Source organism: Lipotes vexillifer, unplaced genomic scaffold, assembly GCF_000442215.2.
Source record: "Lipotes vexillifer unplaced genomic scaffold, Lipotes_vexillifer_v1.1 scaffold744, whole genome shotgun sequence".
In the NCBI taxonomy this organism is placed as follows: domain Eukaryota; kingdom Metazoa; phylum Chordata; class Mammalia; order Artiodactyla; family Lipotidae; genus Lipotes; species Lipotes vexillifer.
In genome coordinates, this window is record NW_006788282.1 from 69,923 (window position 1) to 93,200 (window position 23,278).

The window sequence follows — 23,278 nt, forward strand, 5'->3', positions numbered from 1 at the left end:
CCTTTAGCCATCACCAACAAGCATTAATTTGCCCTCATCAATTACCCTATCATATATGACACTAGATTCACATTAGCCCATTAAATATTTTCACCTAAAAGTTGAAAGTGAACACTTCTTTGAAATGTCTTTATATTCTCTTATCTTTATATTCTCCTTTTGTAGTAAACTACAATGTTCTCATCCCATCTTTCTCTAAAATTACTGTCACAAAAACAAAGCTCATAAGAATACTCTCAAAAGTTAACTGGCATAAATATAAAACTAAAATAAAATCATAATCCATCTCCATAAGAAAAAACCTTCAATGATGAATATAACCCTAAGCATTATCTTTTATGTTAACTGAGGAGTCCATACCTCACGGAATCTAAGGCACTGACTTTATATACCACAAAATTAAAAGCACTGCCAAAAAACTGTGAAGCTAATCACTGCCATCAATTATTAGTCCCAACTTTTCAGAAGTGTGAAAAGGTTAAAAAGTGTCCATTTTAGAATTGAAAACATTCCCATGGATGATGAGTGAACAAAGAAACATTTCCTGAGCCCCTACAGCGTAACCAACACTGGGGACACAACTCCGCTGCGACAGACTTGGTTCTTTCACTGGGAAATTTCCTATTCTGCTCACCTGTCCATTTCTATGGAGATCCTATCCACCTTTCAATCTAAGGTCAAGCCACGATGCGTTTCCTGACCACTGCACTGCAAGTCATCTCCCCTTCCACTCAATCCTTCAGCTTCCTGTACCTGGTACAATTCACTGGGCATTCAGTCATCAACTCTGTCAATCCTTCAGCTTCCTGTACCTGGTACAATTCACTAGGCATTCAGTCATTAACTCTGTTGTTACTCTGCTTTCAGCCAAGTGTGTAGGCTCACTCTCTAGCTGGAGTCTTCTCTACAGACATTTGTCTTTATTCTCTAAAACAATCACAACTCACTTATTAAATCTACTGGGGATGGAGAAAGCTAATAAATGGAATGTTTCTGTGTAATAATGATCATATACATGTATATACACAGGGTATATATGGATACTCTACTGAATAAATCAGTATTTATTCAGGATTATTTGTGCTTCATACAAGCCTTACTGAAATAATTTTGTGCAATGAAGCACAAAATCTTAATTTTTTAAAAAATCTGAGCACTGTTTTTAAAAAGGACCAAGTATTAATGAAAACCTATCTCCTTTCAAGTATGTAAGCCATTTCTTAAATATCAGGTATTTTGAGAATGCTAATAAGTGCCATCGGTATTCTAAGATATGATATAATAATTCCAGATATACTAAAGTCATAAAAAGCTGAAGTTGAACAAGGCCTGCATTTAGGACAAAACTCATAAACCAAGTTGGGCCCTGAAAACACCACATTCGATCAACGATTATTAACTGTAGAACAAGGTGCAATACAATTTCAAGATGGTGGGAAGTCAAAAATGTGAAATAATCCACTGTAACTTCTGACCACTTGAGGTGGCCCACGTATTTCCATATCCTCGCATTAGGATAAGAGTCTGCACTGCCAGAATCAGAAAAAGTGTACTCACCCTAACTACAACTATAAGGGTCAACCTAATTATACTGCATTTGTATGTTACCTATATTATACTGTATATTGTATATATACATATATTGCATTTGTATATTACCTATATACTGTATATTGTAAATTACATACCATATATTGTGTATATATATGGCATACATACAGTATACAATATACAACATAATATAGGCAGTCTCTAAATTATGAAGGTAAATTTACCAAGAATTGCCTACAAACATTAAGTTATTATGTTATATTACATGTATAAATACACATTACCTATATTGCAGTATTATCTATGTTTTATCCCCCAAAACACTGTGATCATAATTTTTAAATATTATTTAAAAACTTCAGGTTTTCAATAGGTACTTATTTATACAATTCATTTCTGATTAAGACTTTGCAATGTCACAATCCCATAAATGTCCTTATGATTCTAAATTTTAATTACATTAGATTTATTTGAAAGAACAGTTAAGAACATAAATTGATGAGAAAGTTCTTCAAATAGAACCTAATTTTCCAATTCACTGAAACACTGAACCCTATGTGGTTTAATGTAGTTCCAAAACTGTAATATGCATGCTGCTTTACATTTACTGTATAGATTATATATTAATATAAACCTTCTCAGCATTAAAGGTTTATGTTCTAAAAGAATGATTCCACTTGGTTAACTTTAAGTCATATGTTATGTAATTGTGACATTAAGAAAAGAGCCAATTAAGTCTATTCTCCTTTCCAATGCCTCTATGGCTGACCAATCCCTCGTTTTTCCTCTTCCTCTCATCTTTTTTTAAAACAAGTTATAACCACATCTTGTCATTCCAAGGGATTGTTGCAACTGTTTAATTCTAGTGCCACAACTACTGAGCCCGCACTCTAGAGCCCGCGAGCCACTACTGGAGCCCGCGTGCCTAGAGCCTGTGCTCCGCAACGAGAAGCCACCACAATGAGAAGCCCGCACACCGCAACGAAGAGTAGCCCCCACTCGCCGCAACTAGAGAAAGCCCACACGCAGCAACGAAGACCCAACACAGCCCAAAATAAATTAATTAATTAAAATTTTTTAAAAAAGCAACTGTTTAGTTCTAAAAGAACAATCTCGAGGTTACCTCACTGTAGCTCCCACATTCTTACAATGAGAGATCCGCAATAGCTAGTAGGTAGATCACCAGGACCTAACTTTGCAACAATGGAAAAGATTTAAAAAGCTAGACCCAGGAAGGCAACATTCCTGTTTGACAAACAGGCCAAATGGAGGTAAAAATTAAGCTCGGCATGCCTGAACAACAATAGCAAACAGCCTAGCATATGAGATACTTCATAAAGAGGTAGGACATAAAACCGGGCTAAACTGGGCATGTCTATGTTCTAAAGATCTCAATGATCCAGCACAAACTCTGAAACTGGTATTAACTGTTTGGCCCATTTTAATTTATGTATGCCTTTTGGCAAAGACAACACAGAATATTTCTCTCATCTTCTTCAGAATTTCATTAGGAAATTAAATTACACAGAGCAAACAGTTCCGCTGCACAACCCCTGCTGCCTAAGAAGACACACACCAGTAGACCTGAACAAATGGCACATTCAATACCAGCCAGAGCTAGTTGTAACAAAGGAGGGGATGCTTCCCAGGAAGCGTGGACGGTCATCTTCTGAAAAAAGACAAATCTAAGCTAAGTCATAGTCATGTCCCAAAAGTCAGGAAAGAATATGGCACTAATAGCCAGTTCGTGGAGAAGTTTAAAGTAGAGGATACCAAATGTACAGCCAGGAACAAGAAGAGAAACGCATGTGTAAGCTAGAATTAAAAAGATGAATCTACAGGTAAACAGAAGTGAGTCAGGAAACAAGAATACGACACTCAGAACGATGAGAGTCCCAAGAAGCGTACAAAAGAAACAGCATGGCCATCCACAAGAGCTAGCTTGGTTCCCGATGGCTTTCCTATCCAATTAAGTTTCCAACAAATCCCTGTTCTCTTGATGCAATTTGAGGGTCTCTGTTGCAGCCACAAGAGTCCAATGTAAGTCATGTGATTAACTGCTCCCAAGTATTATTATTTCTCTCTTCCCCTCCACAGAAGATAAATACTATTACTGACAGAACAGCAACCCCGTCTGAAGTGTTCTAAGCCTCCCTTTCCTGTGACCGAGAACCCATTCCCTGTGGTTTGCATGGGGTTGAAAACACCGACCCAGCTCCCGCCCTCCTCAAATTCCACACGCTCTCACGCTTCCTTTCTGTCATCTGGCTCTCACACTCACCCGTGTGCTTTCTCTCAAGCACACACTTTCCTACACACTCTCCACAAGAACAGCAGTGACTAGGTAACTTATGTCCAGGCAATCCGAATATCCATCTCACTAGACTCAATTATTTGTTCAGGCTTGAGTACCGAGCCCGCAGTAAACCAGCACAAGTTCTCTCCATGGCTTTCATACAGGAGTATCAGTGGCCAAGCCGCCAGCCCCGCGCAGAAACACCTACGGAGCAACAGAAAAAGAGCAGAGTCCTAAAGATACTGAGTACTTGTAGCCACACCATCCTTGGTGTTCAGGGTCAAGTCATTCTCTTCCCTTGAACTTCAGAGCTAAAGTCCTGAAGGAGTCCTCACATACTCTTTCAGACCCTAAGTCAGAAAGATTTAGGGCAGACCAGAGAACTCATTCCTGTATGTAGCTCTGGCACCAGAGTGGCTTAAAAGACTAGGAACTTCTAGTACACTTATTTCCTAATCATGAAAATAAGTAAACAGCTAGTTAAGAATCCAGAATTTAAAAATAAAGACTATAATTGCCCCTTCCATCCTTCCCAAAGATCCTTCAGAACTGGCACAAAAATGAACAGAGCAGCACACTATTCCAAGTTTTAAAAGCTAACATACTTTCCTTCCCAGCAAAAATGCAATTTTCTGATATGAGCCAAGCACACACTCACAATTCAACAGCACTTCCAGCAAGTGACTGTATTTGTCTCTGCTTCATTTACTATCTCTCTCTCTCCAGTAGGTACTATGAGAGCAGAAAGGGGATGGGTCTTGTTTACAGCACTTGGCATATGGCAGGTGTGCTGTAATAGTTTAAAAGTGGGTGAATGTAAGATGCCTGTTCACTCACCCATTCTACAATCACATATTACCACTGACTGAGAACCCAACATCCGAAAAGCACTCTGCTGGGCACTAGGGGAACCACGGAGATCAGGTCTGAACTCAGTCCTCAAAAACGTGGTTCCTGGCCTCTATGGACACAGACCCTTTTTGACTTTCTGATGAAAATACGAGCACTCTATCCAGAAAAATACCTAAGTATATTGACTAATATTTTGCATTAAATTCCAAGGGAAAAATTCCAGGTCTAGTAAGATAAATAAGAAAATGAAACACATACATAAATCAAAGTACTGTGGTCCTTTATTCGTTGATTCTTATACTCTAAAAGAGAACTTAAATAAAAAGGTGATCAAGATATAGGGAAAAGATCAAATTACCCAATACTTTCAGAAAATAGTCATAAGTTGGGAGAGGCTTTGTGTAAAAAGACCACTGAGAGAGATCAATGTCTATAGTAGGAAAATATAAATCAATGATGAATTTGCATACAAATCCAAGGGTTCTCAATACATGAGGTGTTAAGTGAGATAGGGAATTTCTTATTACGAGAAAAAGGAGATAATAGCGAGTGAATACAGTCATGAAAAGGTGCCTGAATGACTCTAGGCTTTAAAAATTTTTTTCAAATCTTGCTTTACTACTTCACTGATTTAAGTATTGTATCATTAGAGTCAGTGATCATTAAGGTTTTTAAAAGCTTTAATAATAACTAAAGTACACGTGGGAGTGGGGAGAATAAACATGTGGCAATATCCTGTGAAATTCTGAGAAGACTTTCCTCTTGGATCATAAGGTTTCATTCAACCAGACTACCATCAACCTCCTAGTAACAGCTTAGAAGGAAATAAGCACACGAGAGTTAAATTTATAGACAAAAACCTATCAAATGTCAATACCAATCCACAATAAACAAGTTTTTTCCAACTGTAATAATGAAAACACTGCAAAAACTTCAAGTAAATATAAATCCTCAAAAGTGCAACCGACCTAATTTCACTATTTCTCTAAATGCAGTCGATGAAAAAAATAATTTCAATTGCTACTTAGCAAAATATCCTGAATTGTAGAGCAAAGAAAAAAAAAAACAAAACCAAATCTTTACACTCTTTAGGGAAGATAAAAAATGAAAAGCAGCAAGCCAAACTGGATGCCCAGCACAACTGTCAAATGTTAGCGTTGGAATCAACCTGAGATATTATTCAGATCAATACTTTCTTTTACTTAAGAAAGCCAAGGCATGGCAAAGGTATGACCAATAAAAGCTGAGAAAGGTATCCAAATTTATGAAGCAGATATAGGCCAAATGAGATCAATACTGGTACCATAAAATATTTTAGAACATGCAAATTAAGTTCAGTAACAAATCTAAGTACTTACACTTAGAAGTAACTCATCTTTTGTTTTAAGAGGAAAATTCTTATTTTCCTTCTCAACTTGTAAGTCATCTTCTCCATCTGACAGCACTGCAGGGAGGGATATATGAGACGAAGACGATGAGGATGATGATGAGGAAGAAGAGGAGCTTGAACTATCGGAATCTGTTTCACTGCAAAGAAGAAAAAATTGAAAACAGTACAAAAGCATTATTATGAGGGTACCAAAATACGATTATTCAACTAGGAAATATCTACTTTACTAGATGTTTATGGCTGCTGTTCAAAAGCTTAGCATTTCGAAACTGACTATTGTATTTGGAAAGCAGTCTTTAATCCACTGATCACAAAATCCCTGCTATAACCCAAACCCTCTTATTACAACTGTCTCACGTGTCATGCCACAGTCTGAATATAATTAAGCATGTGACAAATCACTGACAGAAGAGAATTCTGGGAAAGGCACCTCTCTTATTAGTCACCAAGGACCAAATCACAACTAATCCAAGAGAGTTTCTTCTCAGTCTTCAATTTGGAACCTCCTCAAAGTTACTAACCATGCTGAACACTACTCTCTGAAATCTCATTTAGCCCTTGACTTCCACAGCAATTCTCAGTGCCAGTAACTCTCCTCTTAAATTGTTTGCTGGTAGCCACTTCAGCTCCTTGTATGTACTGTTTCTAAGAGTCCCATCCTCATGTTCTCTTCTTTCTCTGGTACTTTTTCCATGGATAACCTCATCCACTCCAATGAGCTCAATCATTACCAATGTGCAGATAACTCCCAAATCTTCAGCCTTGATATCCCCAGGCTCCTCTCCTGATCTCTAGCTGCTTACCAGCAACTGTGGTATGAATGACTTATACATGTCTCACACTCACAAGTTAAAAGAAAAAAGTGCATTCTCCTTACTAAATCTGCTTCTGTCTTCGAGCTTCTACTTTTATTTCATTGTTTAGTCCTCAATCCAGTCACCAGAGGTAGAAACCTTGGAATCATTTCAAGCTATTGCATTCTCAGTCAATGATAAAACTGGTAAACGTGACTCCTATTCCGCTAGAAAAATCTGAATACAGAGTGTGTATTAGGTGGTATTAAGGAATTAGGGTTCATTTTACTATGATTTATAATGACATGGTGGTTATGTAAAAAGTATTTTATCAGAGACGAAAAGTAAAGAATTTACAGGTAAGGTGGCATGCTGTCAGAAATTTAACACTACCCGGTTAAAAAAAAAAAATGTTAGAAATGTTAGATAAAACAAAGTTAGCAAAATATTGGAAAGTGTCAAGTTTGGTGATGAGTATATGTTCATTCATTGTATTACTCTCTGTACTTTGTATGAGTTTGAAAACATCCATAATAAAACGTTCAAGTAAGTTTTATCTGTAATCTGATGTTCGAATTTACATCTCCATACCAGAATTGTCCTCTGAACTCTAAACTCATCATCCTACTGCTTACCTGACATCTCCAATTTGTTGTGAGGGAAACCCCAAATTAACTGTCCGAAGTTAACACTCCTATTGGTCTACAGCCCCCATCCCAGTAAACAGCACCACCATCCACCCAACTGATGCCTCTCTGACTCGGCCACTACAACATCTACTAGCGACCCTGATCAGGGTGATGTCAAAATACTCAATCCAAACATGGTCACATCGTGGACTAATGGAACATCTTTCCAACTGCTTCCACACTAACCCTGCCCATTCTGCTTTCACTCTTGAGCCCAATTCAATTCCTTATCCACAGAGCAAAACATCAGAACGTTAACCTGAGCATGTCAATTATCTGCTCAAAAATTCTTCAATAGTTTCTCCACCCCTTAGAATTAAATCTTTATCATGGCCAGAGGGTCCGACCGGGTTGGGTTCTCCTATTACTTTCTCAGTGCCTAGCTTGTTCCTTCGTGGTAATTTTCACCAACTCATTGGCTGATTGGTATGTTTACTTTTATTTTTCGTCCCTCTCAGCAGAATGCAGGGCAGGGGTAGTATCTATTTTGTTCACCGCGTCGCACAAGACACAAACACTTGTAGACGATGTGCAGCGTGGTGTAGTAACGTCACGCCGAAGTGCCCTCCCTCCACAAAACTTTCATATTTAAAAGACACCGCGAGGGAGGGGGGAGGTGCCTCATAAAACCTACGGAAGCCTGCAGTAATAGTAAAATAACAATGTTTCGCTAATTTCATTAATAATTCCTCACCACAAGGCTTCTACGAACAAAACTGCCGGGACCCAACTTGCAAACACATAAAATCCTTCACCTGATGCTCCATTTATCTGGCTCCACAAACAAGCGCACACACTAAACTGGATGGGGAAAAGTCGGCTCTGCCCCAAACTATAAGCTATAACCACCAAGGACACGCCACACGACTGGTCACGGAACAACCCTATATCCGCAGATTTCCTATACTCTAGCTGAAAACGATATGGTGTACACAAGACCCCCAGACTTCGGGGACGAGGGGCCCTGACGGCGACGCTCAGGCCCCGAGCACGATCCACAGGGGGCGGCGAAGAACGCGCCCCGGCTACCCGGGCCCTCCCGCTCCCCGAGCCCGCCCCGGGCCCCGCGCCCCGCGCCCCGGACCGCCTGGCGCCCGACCTGTCCGAGTCGGAGTCCGAGTCCGAGTCCGACGTCTCCAGGCTGCTCCCTCCGGGAGGCGGCTCCGGGAGCGACCGCGGGGCGAGCTGAGGCGGCTGCTCCCCCGCAAGGTCCGAGGCCCCCTCGTCCGCCCCCGGCGCTGCGACCGGAACGGGGTCCGGAGCCGGCACGGCCAGACCTTGGTCAACCCCGACGCCGGCGCCACCGAATTTCAGAGTTTGCAGCTGAGCGGCGGCGGCCTCCACCACCTCCATGGCGCCGCGCTCGGGGCGCCCGCGCGGGGAGATACACCACCTCGGCGGCGGAGGCGACAACGAAGCACTGGACCGCTTCCCGCGCTGTTCGGGCAGCTACACGCGGAACAGCGCCCGGAGCCGTCCGGAGACGTGCCCCCGCCGTGCACGCAGCTGCACTTCCGGCAGCGCGTGACGTAACGCGACGCGACGGCGTTCTCTGGGGCGGGGCGGGGCGGGGTGCGGCCTGGACCGCTGGGTCCGAAAGCCGCCGCATTTCCTGCGTCTTGAGAAGTGCGTCTCACTCCGCAAAGAGGGATGGAGAGACTTTTCTGCAGCTGCTGCAGGATCTGGGACAATTCCGCGGAGGCGGAGACGGGAAGGAGGGATGACAGGACAGGGAGATGCCTGATGGGCCGAGACCGTACACATCAGAAACTTGAGCCAGGAATCCTTGAGCAGGCACTTGTAGTAGACTTTCTTAAAGTTAAATGGAGTTCCAGCCGTGGATAGATAGCAAGCACGATGACCATCCATCTCAAAACGATTACAACTCTTCCATTTTTTTTTCCTCCAAAGCGCTCCCAATTTAAAGAGAGCACTAATCGTGGAAAAAGTGTTGCTGCTGGTTGATGTTATAGTTGATACCGCTTCGCAGAAAGGGTGGCATGTAATTAAAATGACTAACTTGGCCTGAGAAACCATAATTCTGGGTCATAAGGAAGGCAAGCAAGAAGTTCTTAGGATTGAGGTAGAGATCAGAATTTTCTGGTTTTCTGTTAGGACTTCAACTTGATGCATCCACCCCTCGAGTAATAATAAATAATAATCGTCGTGACCACTGATTAAGCACGCATATGTGCCGAGAACTGTGCCAAAGACGTTATCAATTATTCACGGAGTTTTATTGTGTGCCCTCCACAGTACTAGACCTTCATAGAAATTAAGACAAGAATAATGCATAGTCTCTGGAGCTTACAATTTAATTGAAGTAAAAAGGTCAACGCACAGGAGATAACGAGAAAGATATTTGAAACGTGAAAGGAAGTTAAATAAGATTGATTGGCTGTATCATGGAGACCTTCCAAAAAGAGGCAGGAATTTAAACTCGAGATACTATTCTCTAATGCAGTGATTAAGCAGAGCTCAGTGTTCTCAGCTAAATAGACCTGTGTTCAAATCTCAGCTCTACGATTTCCTTGTTGGTGTAACTGACTTTGGGCAGAGAGTCTAACATACCTAAATTTCATTTTCCTTATCTATAAAATAGAGATAAAAATACTATCTCATTTAGTTCATGTGAACATTAAGTTTTTATGCAAGAGAATGGCATGTGTCATACACATTCACAAAAATATTTGATAAATAGAACAACACATGGACATGAATAAAATGATACTTCAGTGATGATCTTGCAGAGATATGCATATTAATTTAAGAAGAAAAGAAATTTGAGTCAGAATACCCTCCAGCCAGCCAAAAAGGTTTTGTATTTTTCCAGGAATTGAGTGATGAACGTCTGAACAGAGGCTAGAATCAGTGAAATAGAGTAAAGGAAATCCTCAGCATCAGAAGAAGACTCAAAGTACTCTAAAATGTCTAACAAGGAAACTGGAAGGAAGTTGGTATTAATGATAAAGATGGAGAAGTTGGCACAACATAAAGAGTTTGTGATGTTGAGTTTGAGGAAAAACTAGACAGTCAATTGAAAAGTGCCAGCAGCCCTTTGAAAATATGAGAATGGAGTTGAATAGAAAGGCTAAGACCAGAAGCATAGGTTTGGGAACAATTCAACTACTTAGTTGTTCACTCAGTGATCATTTACTTACTAGCATGTCTATGCACTGCATCATGAACTGGGCATACAGGAAGGTGAAAAACATAGTCCCTGCCCTTAAGTAGCTAACAGTTTAGTAAAAAGGACAAGTCGGAAACAAGCCATAAGTACTTTAGTAGAGAAATGTGTTATAGTACAAGCATGTACTACAGAAGAGGGATGTACCAAAGGAATACGAAAGAGAGAGAAAGTGATGGGAGAGTGAAGGAAGACTTTTCAACAAGTATGACATTTGAGCTGGACTTTTAAAGAGAACCAGGAATCTAAGAATCTAAGAAAGTAGAACCTCATATTGACGTTGATCTGAAACAAATGAACTGACTGATATTTCTCCAGCAAAGATGAGTTTATTCAGGATCAGCAGAGAATTGCAGTTCTGGGTCTGTAATCATGGCAAACCATATGCATGGCAAGGGAAGGAGACTGCTTTTATAGAGAGGAAAAGGAAGTTGGGAGGGATGTAATAAACAAAGAATCCATGGCTTGGCCAGGAAAGAAAAGGAGTCTTTCTTCTTCCTGCTGGGCTCTGCTGTTGTCACAGGGTGTGAGAGATCCCCCTTCTGGTCTCCCAACTCTATTTAATTGAGTTTTCTGTTTATTACATTTTTTACATTTCCCCCCTTGATCAAGATCTGTCTCTAAGCATCATTGATCAAGAGTTAGTTTTTCTAGGTTCACTGACTTTTTGTCCCTCAGTGTCAGAAAGGACCTTTCCTGGGTGTAGTGTCTCACATTGGAGGGAAAGTGCACAGATTGGAAACCTGTTAAGGTCACATTCAAGTAACAAGGAGGGGTAGGAGGGAGAACTCTCAGGCACTTTTTATCTAAAGTCCATATGTTATCAAGAGCATAGGCACTGGAGATCATCTGAAGCGCTAAGTCATCATCAAAGGTTTGGTGACAAACTTCCAACAGCCTTGGTCTGGCTATCTTGAGAAAGCTGTCTCATCAGATGTCATCTGCTTCAGTTGCAGGAAATCTTTACTTTCAGGTCACCAGATGATGCACAGGTCCAGTCAAGGTTCAGCGCTTTCTTTAGGTGTCATGTGAATCCAAGAGTCTATCCCTTGGAGTTTGGCAACACAAGAGTTGGTTAGCACTACCAGATAGGGGCGTCTCCAGTGAGGGTGAAGAGAGTTCTACAGGAGGTGTCTTTTCCAATAGACAAAATCTCCAGTTTACAAAACATGATGCTTAGGGTCTTTGTCTCTTAAGGGCACACCCTGAAAAGGTTGCTCTACCAAAACATGGTTATTTTTTAATAGAAGCAATTAGGCCTTTGTAATATTGGAGTGTCTCTCCTTTTATCAGTTGTGGGTCAAAAGAAGCAGGAGTCAAGTGCATTGAGCATCTGTGACAAACCTCAAAGCTGAGAGTTTATGAGTTCCAAAAAGGGTGGATCTGAGATTAAAAAGGACCAAGGGCAATGCTTTTGGCCAAGGTATTTCTAGCACCTCTACAGATTTTGCCAATTGAGTCTTCCAATAGTGCAGTTAAAGAAAGTGCTGCAAAGCTGGCCAAATAGCACAGACTTGTCAAAGCACCTGGCTGGTACAATGGGTTCCTCCATCACTATAAAGTTTGAGAGGAGTTCCTCAGGTAGGGATAAAAAGGATTTTAGCTGCAGAAGAGGCAGTAGCCTGTCTTCAAGGGAAGGCTTCAGTGCAGTGTGAAAACACACACACCATGACTAAAACATATTTATATCCATGAGAGGAGGAAGTTACATGAAATCCATTTTCCAGACCTCAGATTGTCCATTAGGTGGTTTAAAATGCCTCAGAGCAGTATGAACATGCTTCCCCAAGTTGTACTTGGATAGTGAGACAAGGAGGTAGGCACTGTTTGAAGCCTTGTTAATGTTTCCCCACCAACACTGATTCATGAAGGCTCTCATTTCATCAGTAGACTGATGGGTTAAGGCATGTACAGTAGGGAGGAGTAGAAATTTTAGAGTGTCTGCTAGAACCGGGTTGTTATTTTGTCCAAACTTGGGCTTTCTCTTTTATCAAACCAACAATTGTTGAATTTCCAGTCCTGTTTTTCCTTTTCTGAGGCCAATTGCTGGGCTTCTTTAGCCAGTTTTTTAAAATTCTCATTTGGGGAAATATCCCTTTGAATCACGACAGAGGCTTGGCTGCTGGTTGGTCCCTTTAAGGACAGCATTCCTTGAGGAAATGTCAGCAAAGTAATTTCCCTTAGCCACCAGACAGTGAAGTTTAGAACGCTCTTAGATCTTAATAATAGCTAAAGTGGCAGGTAAAATTATTGCATCCAATAATTCCTGAACATAGGGGCCATTTTAAATTTTATTTCCACTGGAAGCAAGGAAGCCACATTGCTTCCATAACATTCCAAAATCATGAGCTACTCCAAAAGCATATCTGCCATCAGTATAAATATTGGCAGGTTTGTCCTTGGCTAAAGTACAAGCCCCTGTAAGAGTGTATAATTTAGGTGGTCAGGCCAAAGTATCCAGAGGTAAAGATATTGCCTCAATAACGTTAAAAGGATTTGTAAGAGCATACATAGCACAATATTTGTTATTGTCACCTTTTAAATAAGAACCATCAGTGAACCATTTGAAGTCAGAGTTACCCAAAGGAATTTTCTGTAGATCATTACGAAGAGCCAGGAGTGGTCTGTCAGCATTAAGCAGTTGAGAGGGATTTTGTCAGTGATGGAGGGAAGAAGAGTATCCAGGTTAAGATTATTACGATGTAAAACAGTTCTGTGAGGGGCAGTTAAAAAGAACTTCATGGGACTTGAGGCTGCTGACTGAGAAATGTTGAGTGTGATGAGAATTCAGGGAAGATTCTATTGCATGAGGTACAAAAATGGTTAAAGGGAATCCCATGATTTTCTTGGAGATATTAAGCAAAAGGGCAGTTTTCATAATGGCTTTATGACAAGGGGTGTATCCCCATTCCACAGGGTCCAGTTGTAGGCTATAATACCCTATGGGTCGATGGTGGTCCCCACGTTTTTGGGTGAGTACCCCAAGGGTGTTTCCTTCTTTTCATACACAAAATGGTAAAAGGAAATCTGATAATTGGGATGCCCAAGGGCAGGTGGGTTCATCCAACTCTCATTTGAAGTCTTGAAAGCTATGTTGTCAAGTTCTTCCCATAAAATTGGGTCAGCGTTGTTATTGTTGAGTAAAACATGTAAAGGCTTGGCCGTAAGAAAGAAATTTGGAATCCAATTTTGGCAATAACCAACTATCCTGAGAAAACCTTACAGTTGGTGTTTAGTTTTGGGTTTTTGGAAACTGAGGACACCATGATGTCATGTGGATCTTGTTCTGATATCAGATCCCCTAAGTACCAAATCTGAGTTTGGGAAAACTGCAATCTTTCTTTGGAGACTTTTTGTATCTTTAAGCCTGAAAGCTCTAGGAAGTGGATGCTGTCTCCCTGTGAAGAAGCATAAGAAGGAGAGCAAAGAAGCAAATCATCCCCATACTGCAACAAAGAGAACCTCTAGGGACTTTATATCATCCAGATCAGACTTCAGGATTTGTAAGAAATAAGAAGGACTGTCAGTATAACCTTAAGACATTACTGTCCAGAAGAAATATTTTTGTTCTTTTTTGGTTTGTTTGTTTGTCTTTGTTTTTGTTTTTCTGTAGAGCTGTATCACTCAACACGTGGATTAGCTTTTTATATTCTTGAACATAATTAACATTAATACCTAAATATGTTGATTGCACACAGATAAATTAGGGAGTGAAATTATTCACAATGCCCCCAAAATTATCAGGTTATATAAAAGGATCACAACATCTTAACATCATTCTTACTTTAGGAAAAAAATAATAAAAACACAATTATTCCAAGTGTTGTGGATTTAGTATTAAGCATAAATTAAGATGAAGCAAATGTGAATCATAAAATCATAAAAAAGTTATTTCCTTGTTCTTGCGTTTTTCCCCCATTTGATTTTGAACAGGAAGATACATCTCCAGGTACCTTGAAACCTGTTGCTTCTCAGGTACCAATCACTATGCTAATCTATTTATAAACATCATATTTAATCTTTGCAAAGTATTACTATCTTCTTTTCACACACAAAGAAACAGGCTTAGGTAGGTTAATCAACATACCCAAGATCACAGCGCTGGTTGGATGGGAGCTGGCATGTCACCCCAGGTAGTCCTGATTCTACATCTGGACTCTTTTTTCTTTTTCTTTTTTTTTTCTGAAATTGATGTTGTGGACAAGGAATGTTGCTTGCCATATTGGTAAACAAAGGGATGTTGTGGCCATCAAGCCATCGGCCACAGCAGGAACCCCAGACTGAGCACCCTGAGGAGATTCAGGATGGAGAGAAGGTACACATCATGGGAATGATTTCAATGAGCCCAGACTCTTGCTTCTTCCCATACACAGAAAAGCACTAAACTCTTAGTTTGAGATGTCTGGTTTTCTTTAATTAACAGTCATCTTTTGATTTCCAGCTACCTGTTTTGGGTTTTTTTTGTTTGTTTGTTTTGTGTTTTGTTGTTGTTCTGCTGTTTTGATGTTGTTGTTGTTTTTGCAAAAATCCCTATATACCTGGCTCCTGCCTTACCTCTTCAGAACAGTCCCTCAGAGCTATCTGAGAAGGTGTCTTCTGGGCTTACGTCCTCAGTATGTCCACCAAATAAAACATAATTCTCAACTTTTAGGTTGTGCATTTTTGTTTCAGTCGACAATGTATAACTGATTTACAGTATTATATTAGTATCAGGTGTACAGGTGAATATTTCTCTTCCCAAGTGAAGGCAAAAACATATCGGGTAGCTTCATCAACTGGAATATGAAAGAATGCACTGCACAAATCAGTTACAGTGAAGAATTTACTTCTGGTGGGAATGGATGTTAGTTTGAGATTAGGGACAACAGGGTGTCAAGGGATAACAATGTCGTTTATTGCTCAGAGGTCCCAGACAAACCTCCATCCTTAGTCCTTACGTTTTCTTAATAGTGAAATGAGAGTGTGACAGGGGCTAGTACAGGGATAAGAGGCCTTGAGCCCTGTAATCTTCTATTATGGGCTTTATGCCTTATGTCCTTATGGTAAAGGACTCTTTATCCTATAGGATACTGATTAATTCTGGGTAGAGATTTTGAGGTATCTATCTGAATCATGATGGGAGGTGTGTGGTGAATTTTGCTAGCATCAGTTGGAGATTTTCCCCATAAGGAGGTTAGTAGCTGATTCAATAGGAACAAGTGATAAGTGTTTCCAGAATCAGCTCTAGTACCATCAGAGATGGAGCAAATAAAAGGTGTCAAAGGGTTATTTAATTCACTTGGCTGGTTACTTTGATGACTACTGTCAAATTCTAGAATTATTTTCCCCTTTTGGGAGAAAGATATTCCAGCATGATAGTTTTCCAAGAAGCCTAATAAATAGATAGGGTCAGAGTAACTAAGGGGAAAAGGGTGTGTATCTCTCAAAGGGCCTAAACAAAAGGGAACAGGTTCAGAGACAGGAACCTCTTGAGGTTCATTAGAGATCCCCACTATTTGAACTGTTTTAGTATTCTGAGGCAGGGGCTGCTTTATAATAATGGGGTTGAACACCAAGAGTGTGGCTCTGGTGTCACTTAGGACTGGAAGAGATTCATCCCTAATCTGGAGAAATGTTTCTCCAAACCAGTTAAGAGAGAAGATTGGGAAGACCCCTGTGGTTTCTCAGAGCCTCATTGTTGGGAGTTGGGAGGACGCATGAAAGGCTGGTTAGAGGGCTGAAGGTGCTTAAAGCCCTTAGATTTGTAAACAGTCTCATTTCCTATGTCCTGGCTCTTTGCAATGATAGCAAAAAATAGGAGAATTTTTGTTTCATTCAGGAGCCTCATTTATTGCAGTTGAAAATTAAGATTTTTGGTGGTCTTCCTTTGAGGTAACACGTCTAGAGTGTAAGAGTGCTGGTTTGGTAGATTAAATCTGAAGTGGACATAGTTTCACATTTATTACTAGTCCTTTTTACTAGATACGAAAGGTCCTGGTTCAGCCCAATAATAAACATAGAATTAAAAGCTACTTGGGTGGAACCAATATCTGAAGGAAGACCAGAATTTCCTTTAAAAATAATCTGAGTTGGGCTTCCCTGGTGGCGCAGTGGTTGAGAGTCCGCCTGCCGATGCCGGGGACACGGGTTCATGCGCCGGTCCGGGAGGATCCCACATGTCGCGGAGCTGCTGGGCCCGTGAGCCATGGCCGCTGAGCCTGCGTGTCCAGAGCCGGTGCTCCGCAACGGGAGAGGCCACAGCAGTGAGAGGCCCGCGTACCGCAAATAAATAAATAAATAATCTGAAGTCGATAGAATAGTCATGAACAGGTTCATCAGATTTTATGTGCGAGCCTGAATTTTGTTCCAGTTAACAAGCTTTGAAAAAATGTCCTGATGAACACAACTAGCAATTGCTTGAGCCTGATCATATAATAAGTTAGTGGATGGTCTCCTAGGTGTAATTCTAGAGACCTGTCAGGACTTTCCCAATTACTGGTTTTCATCCATTGCGGGTCTGGCCTTCACCAACAAGCATATAAACTAGCTGATGAAAGTCAGAGAAACCAGGTTGATACGTCTGAATGACTATATTAAATTCCTCACTATTTCTGGCAGGATCTTGGGTTACTTGGGGAAAATCTTTGACTATGGCTCACAGTTCAGCTTTAGTCCAGGGAGTAAAAGAAATTAAGGGTTTAGCCTCTGGATCCTCGGGAGGCTTAATTTTTTTTTTTTTTTTTTTTGCGGTATGCGGGCCTCTCACTGTTGTGGCCTCTCCCGTTGAGGAGCACAGGCTCCGGACACGCAGGCTCAGCGGCCATGGCTCACGGGCCTAGCCGCTCCGTGGCATGTGGGATCTTCCTGGACCGGGGCATGAACCTGTGTCCCCTGCATGGGCAGGCAGACTCTCAACCAGCGCCACCAGGGAAGTCCAAGTATTAATTTTTGAGTGATGAGCAGCTGGACCTGATTCGGTAACAATTTGGTACCTTTATACATTGCAATATGATGGGTTAGCTAACACCTCCATCATCTTACAAAGTTATCATTTCTTTTTTATGATGAAAACATTTAAGATCTTGTCTCTTAACTGCTTTGAATTATATAATACTGTATTTTTAACTATAAAAAGAGCTCTTACTAAGAAACAGGATGTTCAGCTCTGCCATCTTGCTGCTTTACCAGTAACCTTGCTTATTTCTTGCTTGCTTTACTAGCATCACAATTGCTTTACTAGTATCACTGGTTTCTTAGAATAATATTTTAAAGCTGCTTGTACATGTTATGAGAGCTACTTTAGTTAAAACCATCTATCATATATCACATATTGTAAAACCATATGTAAGCCATAAATCCACTTAAGTCACATTTAAAATTCAATGTGTTACCATATACTTCAAGTAAAGGACAGGGTGCACTCTGCTATGAAGCCCCCTGTCCTGGGAGACCGTCATCCTCCCCTTAGGATGCAAGGCAGAAATAGAGACACAGACGCAGAGAACAAATGTATGGATACCAAGGGGGAAGGCGGGGGGTGAATGGGAGATTGGGATTGACATATATACACAACTATGTATAAAATAGATAACTAATGAGACTCTACTGTATAGCACAGGGAACACTACTCAATGTCCTGTGGTGACCTAAATGGGAAGGAAATCCAAAAAAGAGGGGATATATGTGTACATATGGCAGATTCACTTTGCTGCACAACAGAAACTAACTCAACATTGTAAAGCAACTATATGCCAATAAAAATTAATTAATTGAAAAAATCACACCTCTCTTATTACAGGGAAATCAGTACTAAACTAAAGACAGAATGAGGACAACAGGGTGAATCCATAGGCAATATTTATAAAGCTTATTTTTTCCAAAATTCTTGCAATTAAAAAATAAATATAAAGGGAAGCTCTAAAGATTTATTTATTCCTACTCAGTGGATTGTCAGACGTCCCCCTTTGGGTGAATATACACAGTCAGTATTCTCTGAGCTTTCTGGATCTGTGATTTGCTATCTGTCAGTACTTTTGGAAAGTTCTTAGTCATTATGACTTTAAATATTTCTTCTGCTCCATTTTTTCTTTCTTCTCTGTTTGGTGTGCCAATTACACATATGTTACACCTTTTGAAATTGTCCCACAGTTCTTTGATATTTTATTCTGTTCTTTTACCCTTTTCTTTGCATTTTGTTGGGAAAGTTTCTGTGAACCTATCTCAAGCTCACTGATCTCACGTCCAGTCTACTGATGAGCTTATCAAAGGCATTCTTCATTTCTAAATGTATTTTATTTCTAGAGTTTCCTTTTGATTCTTTCTTAGATTTTCCATTTCTATATTACCCATCTGTTCTTGCATGTTGTCTACCTTTTCCATTAGAGCATTTAACATATTCAGCATAGTATTTTAAATTCCCTGTCCCATAATTTCAACATCTGTGTCATATCTAAGCCTGGTTCTGATGCTTGCTTTGCCTCTTCACACTGGTCTTTCTGGCTTCTTAGCATGCCTTGTAATATTTTTATTAAAAGCCAGACATGATATATCAGGTAATAAGACAGGTAAACAATCTTCAGGGTGAGGTTTTATATTAGTCGGGCTAGGAACTCACTTGTGTTTAATGTCTATGTCAGTGCTGTAAGTACCAGAGGCTTCAAATTTCTCTAAAATCCTCTTTTTTTTTTTTTCTTTCTCCCCTGTTGACTTTAGGCTTTCCTAAGTAGTGGTCCGCCTTAGAGAGAGTCTATGTCTCACAGCTCTTCCAGCCTAATCCACTGTTGTTATATTGGAGCCCCTGATGGTATGTACTAAGGTGTGGGGGAGGGTAAGCATTCTATAAGCCTAAAATTAAATCTGTCTTTAGGTGGATCTGTGTCCTTGGAGGGTTACCTTCCCAAGAACTCCGCCCTGTATGTGAGACAGAAATTCTAGAGGGGACTACAGTGAAATAAATGCCCTTCCCCCACTTGGGATAAAGCTCTGCTGAGATTTTTTTCTCTAGAGAGTAGGTCTTTATTATGGAGAATGCACTCAGTGTTTTTCACAAGGATTACTCTTTCCTTGCCCCTGTCTGAGCCACAGGGGATTTTTCTCAGCTCTTCATCATGAGAACCAGTTTTGGAAAAAATCTCAGGCATTATCTTTTGAAATATTCTATTGTCTAAATACCCTCTGTCTTCTCTTTTTGGGACTCCAATTTCACATGTGATAGACCCTTTTACCATGTTACATGTTTCTTGTGCTCTTTTATGTATTTTCCATCATTATGTCTCTCATACTTCAGTTTGGATGTTTTCTCTGACCTATACTTTGATTCATTTGTTCTCTTTTGATTCTGTTATACAGGGTGATTTTTTCTTTTAATCTCAGACATTTTTATGAAAAAGTATAGATAACTTGAATCTCTGGATGATATTTTCCCACAGAGAGAATTTAATTTTCTTCTACTAAAGTGCTAGGAATCCCAGGTCATCTTAATCTAATCAGGGGTTGAAATGATTCTAATTTGAGCCTTAATTCTGATTCACCCTTGATTCCTAGGGTGGAGCTCTCCAAGGTAGTCACATAAAACCTGTAATATTTGCTAGGCTTCTTCCTACTTTCTTCGTACTTTCCTAAAACCCAGTTTTTTGTTACCAGAACATCATGGGTCTATGAAAGTCTCAGTTTGCAGCCCACATAATTACATTTGGAATTGACAATACTGGACTCACCTCTCTGAACTTCAATTCTCTCCAGGATCTTGGTCTCACGAATATTTGCTATTTGGCAACTTTCCTATGCCTTCAAATAGATTTTATTTTGTTTCACTTTATTTTTGTCCAGAATGTCTTGTTCTTAGGATTAGAATTACTGAAAATACTTTTTTTTCCCAATAGGACCATAAAGAGTCAAAACATTTATTTTTTTGCGTCTGTATCTTAGTGATCTAAAAATTTGGTCTCATAACAAAGTATTAAATAAGGTCTGGTCCAGAAATAGTATATGTCCTTTTTTTTTTTTTTTTATGACATATAGCAACTGCAAGCTAGTCTGTGGCATTAAATACAACTCTCTGGGAATTGTGTGGTTAAGCATGCTCTGTAAGTGACAGTTTTCTCTTGAAGATTCTGCAGGTAGTTTGTTCCATTTCACGATTATGCAAACTTTGATAATACCATTGTTGATGGTATATCTTCTAGAGGTCATCCCAGGGCAAAATGAGCAAGCTTTCTGAAGTTGCCTTAAATAGATTTCAAACTCCTAAGAAGGATGTTCCCCACCTTAACTAGTGCCTTTTATGCTTCCTGGACCATGTAACTGTTCAATAAGTGCTTGATATACACATGAGTGAATGAATGCATGAAAACAGGGGGCATTCTCTAGATTTTCAATGTTCTCCTCAAACTTAGCACAATATTGTACATGTGTTTTTACCAGCATCAAGTAGGGCAAAGCAATCACCTCTGAAATTCTAGAAATTTTTAATTGGAGAAAAATAGTAAAAGGAACAATATTAAGAAAACAAGTAATACAAGTAACTCAGGTTAGCAAAGAATTAGATTGCCTGTGGTTGAGGCAATTATTTGCCTTCAGTCCTTAAAATAGTTTCCAAAGGTTTGTATATCTTAAATCAGAGCCAGACTCAGCTTATAGTATTTCCACAATAATTTATTCTTTCTCTGGAATTATGATAAACTGTTGCAGTTATTACCTTCATGTAGTTTACATATTGAAAAATGCAAAGATGCACTAAATATGAGTAAATTGGGAAAAGTAGAAATTTTGGAAGCATTTAATAAATTCTAACTATATTTTCAACATGGTAAAATATTCATTAATTAACATGGTACTATTTCTATTGCAATATGTTTTCTTTTATTCATTGCATTCTACCTACTCTTCAAAACTTTCTTAAAAGTGATGAAAATAATAATGGATAATTAAAGAAGAATGTGCATTTTGCTAAATGATATTTAGAGTGGCTGATGGTTTCTGTTTATTTACATTTTGGTAGTTTTTATTTTAAAGCAGGTTTCCTTGATTTATTGTATTCAATAGCAATATGATGAACTGTTGAACTAGACCAGATAAATTGAGGTATCATAAAGAGTCCTCTTTTTATGACAACAGATGGTGGTCCTATCCAGAAAAAAGCAATCCTCCAAATAGATATTACCTGAACATACAGAGTTTAATGTGAAAAGTTACACTTTTGCTTGAAAAGCATCATTCAAAGTACTATATTTGTACAGTTGATGTGAGTTCTTTTGGTGTCCTCTCAGATAGTTTTATACATAGGAAAGAAACTTCAGAAGTTTACCTGGTGTATACTCAATCTGTCAACTTTACAATTTTAAACCCCTGATACTTTCTTAAGCAATTAATTTCACCTCATAATCTTATTATTCACTTGTAAGACTAGTAAATTTTAATAATCATTTTTTAGAGATCTTTGAATAATATTTGGAACTGCTTAGACAAACACCTTCAACATTTCAAGTTGCATTTACAATTTTAATGTAGTTTACCTCCTCAAGTACATCAGTTGTCTTCAAATAGATCCTGCATGATTACATAAATAGCTCTTACAAATCTAATAAATTTGATTAAATAATTAAATAATTAAGTGAATTATTTAACTTCACATAGTAAATTGAAGTAACAAAACTTTCATTCTAATGACCAAATTCTTGTTTAAAATTACTAGTGTAGGGCTCCCCTGGTGGCGCAGTGGTTGGGAGTCCACCTGCGATGCAGGGGACACGGGTTCGTGCCCCAGTCCGGGAAGATACCACATGCCGCGGAGCGGCTGGGCCCGTGAGCCGTGGCCGCTGAGCCTGCGCGTCCGGAGCCTGTGCTCCGCAACGGGAGAGGCCACAACAGTGAGAGGCCCGCGTACCGCAAAAAAAAAAAAAAAAAAATTACTAGTGTAAGAGGCTTCAATGTTTACTCCCCTTCCAAACACCAAACTATTAATTATGCATAGTATTCTGCCTTTCCTAAATCTTTAACTTGTTAATCCATCATATTCCTGTGGTTAACAAAGATACCTATAAGAAAATAAAATCTAACCCAATTCACTCACTCACTCATTCATTAACTCATTCATTCATTCAACCGTTATTTCCTTAACACCTGCCAGGCACAGTCTAGACAAGGTGTATAGCATATTGAATAAATCAGGGAAAAAGCAAGCCTACACTCACATAGTTTAACTTTTAAGAGAAAGAAAAAATAACAAACAGATAAATTCATCACATAATTTATGGTAGTTAAAAACACCCATTAGGATGGATGGTGGTGTTGACTGCAAAATTATATGAATGTACTTACTATCACTAAACTATAAACTTCAAAATGGTTAAGTAGTAAATTTTATGTTTTGTGTATTTTGGCACAATAAAAAAATGGGGGAGGGGGAGGGAGGTGATAGAGCCAACAGATAAAAATAAACTTGGAAAGGGGACTGAAGCAATTTTAAACAGGATGGCAGACAATTGAGGTTACATAAGATTTCAGATTTAAAAATTATTATTATATAAGTTTCAGGTGTAC

At 39.5% G+C, this 23,278-nt stretch overlaps 1 protein-coding gene across 1 annotated transcript in view; it reads right to left on the reverse strand.

The window, feature by feature from the left end:
• NAF1 (nuclear assembly factor 1 ribonucleoprotein) overlaps positions 1-8,925 on the reverse strand; it is a 40,260-nt gene extending 31,335 nt beyond the window's left edge. Inside the window, exons 1-2 of the mRNA XM_007461540.1 lie at positions 8,672-8,925; positions 6,058-6,226 (exon numbers count right to left, since the gene is read on the reverse strand). Coding sequence (XP_007461602.1) covers positions 6,058-6,226; positions 8,672-8,925 — 423 coding nt within the window. The remainder of the gene's footprint in view (positions 1-6,057; positions 6,227-8,671) is intronic.
• Positions 8,926-23,278: the final 14,353 nt, after the last annotated feature.